The sequence below is a fragment of the Terrapene carolina genome, unplaced genomic scaffold (assembly GCF_002925995.2).
Source record: "Terrapene carolina triunguis isolate 2854851 unplaced genomic scaffold, T_m_triunguis-2.0 Scaffold119, whole genome shotgun sequence".
Taxonomy (NCBI): Eukaryota; Metazoa; Chordata; order Testudines; family Emydidae; genus Terrapene; species Terrapene triunguis.
The window spans coordinates 1498873-1506943 of NW_020664470.1; the positions used below are offsets into that span (position 1 = coordinate 1498873).

The following is an 8071-nucleotide window of genomic DNA, read 5'->3' on the forward strand; positions in this document are numbered from 1 at the left end:
TTGAAAACACTTCTCATTACATAAGTTTTGGAATCTGAAAATGTTCTTAAAATTCGGCTGGGAATTTACTTCCTGTCACATGATTAGGGGGCTGGAGCACATGATTTATGAGGAGAGGCTGACGGAACTGGGATTATTTAGTCTACAGAAGAGAAGAATGAGGGGGGATTTGATAGCTGCTTTCAACTACCTGAAAGGGGGTTCCAAAGAGGGTGGATCTAGTCTGTTCTCAATGGTACCAGATGACAGAACAAGGAGTAGTTGTCTCAAGATGCAGTGGTTGAGGTTTAGGTTGTATATTAGGAAAAACTTTTTCACTAGGAGGGTGGTGAAGTACTGGAATGGATTACCTAGGGAGGTGGTGGAATCTTCTTCCTTAGAGGTTTTTAAGGTCAGGCTTGATAAAGCCCTGGCTCGGATGATTTATTTGGGGATTGATCCTGCTTTGAGCAGGGGGTTGGACTAGATGACCTCCTGCGGTCCCTTCCAACTCTGATATTCTATGATTCTATGAATTCTTAGGCTATTAAGGATGAGATTTTTATAGCACTGTAAAGGAGTTAGGTATTCAACACCTCTTGATGAGTTGAGCACCATAATCCATTAAGGCCCTTTCTAAATCCCAACCAATATTGTTGGAAAGTTAGCAACTTTTATTTCACTGGACCCCCTGTTTCAGCAGCCATGTTTACGTCCAGCAGCTACAGCTGGATTTCTCCCCCACTGTGGAAACCTCTCTGGGAACCTGTGAGCAATGTGAATCTCCAGTGATTCAGGATGTCTTCTTCAAAACAAGCGTGATTGATTTCTCCACAGAAATTTAACTAGCAGAGGGAAATAGCATTTAAACAATAACACCCTGTGTGCATATTGTCTAACCTAAACATAGCCTTTCCATGACAGTTTAAGCAGGATTACCATGAGACAGGTTGCCTCTGCAGCCACAGCATCTCAGACAGTCTGATACCCCAGTTAGAATCTCTCCCCCTTTATTCATAGATTCCATGGCCAGAAGGGCCCCTGTAATGAACTAATCTGAACCACTGTGTAACACAGGCCATGAGACTTCTCTGAACTAATTCCTGTCTGAATGAGAGCAGATCCTTTAGAAAGAAATATCCACTCTTGATTTAACCATTGGCAGTGATGGAGGATCCCCCACAACCCCTAGAAAACTGTTCCAATGATTAATTACCCTCACTGATTAAAAAAAACTGTGTCTTATCTCCAGAATGAATTTATCTAGCTTCAACTTCCAGCCACTGGATCCTATTGGACCTTTTTCTTCTGGCTTGATGAGTCCTCCATTATCACATTTTTGTTCCCCACATAGGTACTTATAGACTGTGTTCTATTCACCTCTTAACCTGCTCCTTGTTAAGCTAAACAGATTGAGCTGCTTGAATCTATCACTAATGGGCATATTTTCTAATCATTTAATCATCCTTGTGGCTCATCACTGAATCCTCTGAATTTATCAACATCCTTCGCGAACTGTGGGCACCAGAACTGGACACAGGATTCCAGCAGTGGTTGCACCTGCACCAAGTACAGAAGCAAAATAACCTCCCTACTTCTACTCAAGTTTACCCTGTTTGTAGAGCCAAATATCACATTGACTGCCCAAACCAACAGAGATATATAAAAAGACTTATATAAAGATGGGATCCCTGGTGTGCAGCCTGGGACTGTGGGACTGCTGTGCTCCCTTAAGTCTCTCCAGCCTGGGTTGTCTCTCACAACGCCATGCTAGTGACAAGCAGCAAGCCCCTCCATGTGCTGTGATCACTCCGCACAACTGCATGTGTAGACCTAACACCCAGCTAGATTGCACAAATGCTCCCAGAGCCACTCATGAATCACACAGGAAAAGGTGCCAGCCAAATTCCCCCAGCTCCCAGCACTGTACCTCAGGAATATAGTGTCTTGCACTGCTCAAGATGGGCAGTGCAAATGTATTAATTGGTTCACCACTCCATCAATGGAAAGTGAGTGTACACCAGCCTTTACAAACCTGAGGAGTTTTGCCACACAATTCATACAAATTCACTAATAAAGATAAACAGGAAATCAAATGTATTGGATACAAAAGATAGATTTTAAGTGATTATAAGTGATAGGCAAAAAGTCAGTTAGTTACCAAAATAAAATAAAATATAAGCTGTGACAGACCCAGACCAGTGGGGTACAGGAGTCTGGTAGAGGGCAAATATACTGGTCACTGGATGAGTAGTTTTCTGTTCCCTGAGTGACCAGAGCAGGGGCTGCACTAGAGTAATCAGGAACCTGCTAGAACCAGTTAAGGCAGGCAGGCTAATTAGGACACCTGGAGCCAATTAAGAAGAACCTACTAGAATCAATTAAGGCAGGCTAATCAGGGCACCTGGGTTTTAAAAGGAGCTCACTTCCGTTTGTGGTGAGAGTGTGAGGAGCTGGGAGCAAGAGGTGCAAGGAGCTGATAGTGAGAGGGTGTGCTGCTGGAGGATTGAGGAGCACAAGCATTATCAGACACCAGGAGGAAGATCCTGTGGTGAGAATAAGGAAGGTGTTTGGAGGAGGCCATGGGGAAGTAGCCCAGGGAGTTGTAGCTGTCATGCAGCTGTTACAGGAGGCACTATAGACAGCTGCAGTCCACAGGGCCCTGGGCTGGAGCCCGGAGTAGAGGGTGGGCCCGGGTTCCCCCCAAACCTCCCAATTGACTTGGACTGTGGGTTCTTCCAGAGGGGAAGGCCTCTGGGCTGTTCCCCAACCCACATGGTGAATCTCTGAGGCAAGAAAATCCGCCAATAAGCGCAGGACCCACCAAGATAGAGAAGGAACTTTGTCACAAAGCACACAGTCTAAACTCTCAACCCTATTAGCAGGGGTGAAAGTAACTTAAATGACACAGGGCAGCCGAGGTCCTGGGCAAGGTCGGGGAGTGGCTCTGGGCCCCTGGGGAAGGGGTGGGGCCTGGGGGAAGGGGCACTGCCTCAGGCTAAAATGCCCCAGCCAGTCCTTCAGCACTGCCCGTCCCATGCTATCCAGGGCTCTGGAGGCTGGCGTGGTAGGCAGCAGCAGCCAGGACTTCTGAGCCCTTTAAATCACCACCAGAGCCCCGGGGTAGCAGTGGCATTGGCCGGGAACCTCAGGGCTCAGGCAGAAATTTTAAAGGCCCGGGCTCCTGCCCCTGCATGGTAGGCAGCGGTGGTCAGGAGCCCCAGGCCCTTTAAATCACCACCAGAGCCTGGGGAAGCTGCCATTTTTGCTCCCCCCCCCCATCAGCGGCCCAGCCAGTACAGTCAGCACTTTCTTACCAGTATGCTGTACTGGCTTACTTTCACCTCTGCCTATTAGACTGGGAAACATCTAGACTAAGCAGTTTTTGTCACCCCCACTGGATATTAAAGTTCATAGTACACAGATTTCTCCCTTAAATCTGGGCCAGTCCCCTCAGCTGGAGTCTCAAGTCTTCAGTGTCCTTGTTGCTTGCAGCATAGTTGGGGGCCAGAATGCGGTCCCAGTGTTCTGTTTTATACCCTCAGTCCCATATGCTTATAGAACACAAGTCCAGGCATGTCTGGTGGGCATTACTGAGTCTCCAGGCAAGGCCTCATGCAGGTGAATCATTGAATTGTAGCTCCCTTGCTGGACAGTGGCTGCTGATGGGTTGTTTGACACTACGCCCAGACATTGGTTACTTTCCTTGCTGTTGTCTCAGGGGAACTAATATCTGGCTGATTCCTCAACTTATAGCATGTTTTAGTTACAAACATACAAAACAATTCTCATAACTTCATATGCATTAATGATATACATATATGGATAGAAAAATGACTTTCAGCAGATTATAACCTTTCCTCTGATCCCTAACATGGCCTGCTTTATATGCAAGTTCACAATCATATATAAATGAGGAATATGGGGGTTACAGGGTGCTCCCCCAATTACAGAATGTCACAAAAATGTCATCTGATTAAATCCCCAGGAATACATCCAACCAAAACTGGCAACCCTAAGCAGCTCCCTGCCTTTGAACTGCTCTGTGCACCTGGTAGCAGCAGAGTGGCTACTGTCCTGCAATGCCACATGCTGAGTCCCTTCTCAGTGGCCATTAGACAGGCCGAGCCTCAGGACCAACCTCACTTCTATGTGTGCACATATCCTAGCGCCCTGGCAAACCCCCAGCTGGGTCAGGACTGTCCCCACTGACTTGGGCTCTGAGTCTGCTTCTTTGTCTTTTCCCAACCTACCTGCACCCATGGGCCCGGTGAGCCGGGTGCTGTTGCTTTGCCAGAGCTGGTCACAGCCAGGCTTAGCCCAGATAAGAGCTATTAAGCTGTTCCTGGTGAAGTGTCCAGAGGTCACTGCTGGGGTTCAGCTGTTTGCATCTGGCCTGTGGGATTTCAATGGAGGTGGCTGGTTTGCAGGTAGATATAGTTTGCAGGTGGATATAATTAAATCTGCCATTTAAGGGGTGGCAGATTTCCCAGGCTGACATCCCCACATGCTGCACCAAGAGTTTGTATTTTCATCACCCAAACATTTATTTTGATCAAAAATGGCTATTTATGGGGAAATAATTGGTGAAAAAAATGTCTGCACTCCGCCCGGGGCCCAGTTAAAAACTCCATGGTGGGAACATGGTTATGGACACCTTCCTGACGGACAACCCTGACCTGAGCTCCGGCTAGATTCTCCATATTATCCTTGGGGGCCTAAGAAACTATTAGAAGTAACAAGGTCTTTGTTTGTACTAAGCTGTTGGAATTAGATTACCAGATTTTATTGTCTAACACAGAGAAACAATGATCAACAGGGGATGTACACAGGGATTTGCTTTGATATTTAGTGGAGTTTGTGCCATACACAACATTTCAGCTCTACAACAGTATCAGACGCTATACACCCTCCTCACCCAGGGTGAATGTTTTGCCAACACCATCGGGAAAAATACCATCATCCTGTACATATCAGAGCTGAATATGAGAGGTTGCTAGAACTGTCCACAACCTCATGTTCCTCTTCATTGTTTTACATGGACACAGTCTGGGATCATAAATATTCTGCCTCAGTAACTCCATGCAGATCATCTCCATTAGTTTTTCACATTAGCACTGTGTGACGGGGTTCCCCGGGGTACAACCAGGAACTGGGGTACCACTGTGCCCCCTTAACTGTCCATCCTGGGCTGTATCTCACACTGCTTTGATAGTGACAAACAGCAACCCCCTCCCAGAGCTGTTATCACTCAGCACAACAGCAGGAGGAGCCCCACACCCAGATAGATTGCATGAAGGCACCCAAAACCTCTCATGAATCACACAGAAAAAGGCACCAGCCCATTCCCACCAGCTCCCCAACCTTGCACCCCTGTTCAGCTTTACCGCATCCTGCCCTGGTCAGAAGCTGACCAGTGTGAGTTTATAACCATGTCTACCCCTTCCTCAATATGGAGAGGACACAACAATCCTTTTTAACAGAGCTGAAAGTTCTTTTGAACTTCAAACAAAATACACTGTTTTAGGTAAAATATAAAATAGGTTTATTAACTATAGAAAGATAGATTTTAAGTGATTATAAGTGGTAGGCATAAAAGGTCAGAGATAGTTACACAGAAAATAAAAAAAAGTGCACAGGCTAAATCTTAAACCTTATTCCACTAGGCAGTATTTAGATCAAGCAGTGTTCTCACCCCACTGGATGTTACAGTCCTTAATGCACAGACTTCCCCCTGAAGCCTAGACCAGTTTCCTCAAATGAGTTTTGTCTCCTCGTCGCCCAGTTGTTTCCAGCATAGGTGGGGGAGGAGAAAGGCCAAGACATGATGCTATTGACCCTTGTTTTAAACCCTTGGCCCATGTGCCTGGCAGACTCTAGCCTAGGCATGTCCTTGTGGCCTTTGCTGAGTCACAGTGAACAAGCAGTCCCCAAGTCACAGTGATCAAGCAATTCCCATTCTTTGGGCCTTTCATAGTTTAGTCACACAATTGATTAATGGATGGTCAACACCCATCTGGGCAGGGATCCTTTGTATGTAACTAGCAAACAGCACATTTCAGTAACAACCATACTCAATCGCTATACAAACTAATGATACACATATTTGGATAGAACAATGGGTTTCAGCAGATCATGACCTTTTATATGATATCTTACATTGCATGCTTTGTATGAAATATCACAAACACATATGAATGATGAATATGGGGGCTGCAGGGTACCATTTTGAAGTACAAAGTGCCACACACTGACATGTTCAATGGGAGTTTTCAATGTAATTTCAATGGGGGATGTTTGCCTAAATCATTCAGGCAGCTTTGAAAACCTCAGCCTTAGTTATTATCTAGGATTCTCTGCAATTCTTTGTGAAAGCCATATTTACTGACGGCTTTGCTCAAGGCTTCCCTGACCTCTCTGTTTCTCAGGCTGTAGATGAGGGGGTTAAGCAGGGGAGTCAGGACTGTGTAGCAAAGAGAGAGCACTTTGTTCAGGTTGCTCAGTGTATCACGGTTGAGGAGCATGTACACAATCATTATTGTTCCATAGAAAAATGTCACCACAATGAGGTGGGAGGAGCAGGTGGAAAATGCCTTTTGCCTTCCGGTGCTGGAAGGGATTCTCAGGATCGCAGCGATGATACAAATATAGGACATCAGGGTTAGTAGAAATGGAGGCAGAGTGAATACACAGGCAAATAGGAAATCCAGCAATACGATCAGGTGTGTGTCCCCACAGGTGAGTATTATCAATGGGAGGGATTCACAATAGAAATGGTCAATTTCATTTGGGCCACAGAATATGAACTGTGACATGAATAATACCAACATGGTAGTAGCCAAACAACCATTTAACCAGGACCCAGCAACCAAATGGAGGCAAAACCTGGTATTCATAAGAGTTGAATAATGCAAGGGTTTACATATTGCTAAATACCGATCATAAGACATGGCTGCTAGCAGATAGCATTCTGAGGATGCCAGAAGACCAAAGAAGTACAGTTGTGTGATGCAGCCACTGACAGAAATGGTTCTGTCCCCAGTCAGGAGACTGGCCAGCATCCTGGGCAGGATAGTGGAGCTGTAGCAGATCTCCAACCAGGACAAGTTCCCCAGGAAGAAGTACATGGGGGTGTGCAGGTGCTGATCAGCTACAACCAGCACAATGATGAGGGTGTTCCCAGCCACAGTTGCGATGCAAATCACTAGGAACATCAGGAAGAGAAGAATTTGCAGGTCAGGGAGATTCCCGAATCCCAGGAGGATGAATTTTGTGATGGCAGTTTGGTTTCCCCAGTCCGTGCCTGCCATGGGTTGAGACTGGGAACTAGGGCTGTCAAGCAATTAAAAAAAAATAATTGAGATTAATCACGTGGTTAAAAAAAATAATCACGATTAATCGCACTGTTAAACAATAATAGAATAGCGTTTATTTAAACATTTTTGATGTTTTCTCCATTTTAAAATATATTGATTTCAATTAAAACACAGACTACAAAGTGTACAGTGCTCATTTTATATTTACTTTTATTACAAGTATTTGCGCTGTAAAAAAACCCAAAAGAAATTGTATTTTTCAATTCACCTAATACAAGTACTGTAATGCAATCTCTTTATCATTAACATTGAGCTTCAAAATGTAGAATTATGTACAAAAAACTGAGTTAAAAAATAAAACAATGTAAAATTTTAGAGCCTGCAAGTCCACTCAGACCTACTTCTTGTTCAGCCAATCGCTCTCACAAACAAGTTAGTTTACATTTGCAGGAGATAATACTGCCTGGTTCTTGTTTGCAATGTCACCTGAAAGTGAAAACAGGGATTCTCATGTCACTGTTGTAGCCAGTGTTGTAAAATATTTACATGGCAGATGTGCTAAAGGTTCATATGTCCCTTCATGCTTCAACCACCATTCCAGGGGACATGCGTCCATGCTTAGGCTTTATGTTGGAGGTGGGGGATGCTATGAGATAGTTAACAGCTCCTAGGCACTCCTGGACCATGAATGGTCCTTCCCACAATGCTTCCATTTTATGGGCCTGGAGTGCCTTTAAGACCATGACTTGGTCTCCTACTTTGAAGGACCGTTCTCT

General features: G+C 45.1%; 1 protein-coding gene across 1 annotated transcript; it reads right to left on the reverse strand.

The window, feature by feature from the left end:
- Positions 1–6314: 6314 nt before the first annotated feature.
- Positions 6315–7289, reverse strand: LOC112104734 (olfactory receptor 6N1-like). Its single transcript, XM_024197228.1, has one exon. It carries the CDS (start codon positions 7287–7289, stop codon positions 6315–6317), a length of 975 nt encoding a protein of 324 aa, XP_024052996.1.
- Positions 7290–8071: the final 782 nt, after the last annotated feature.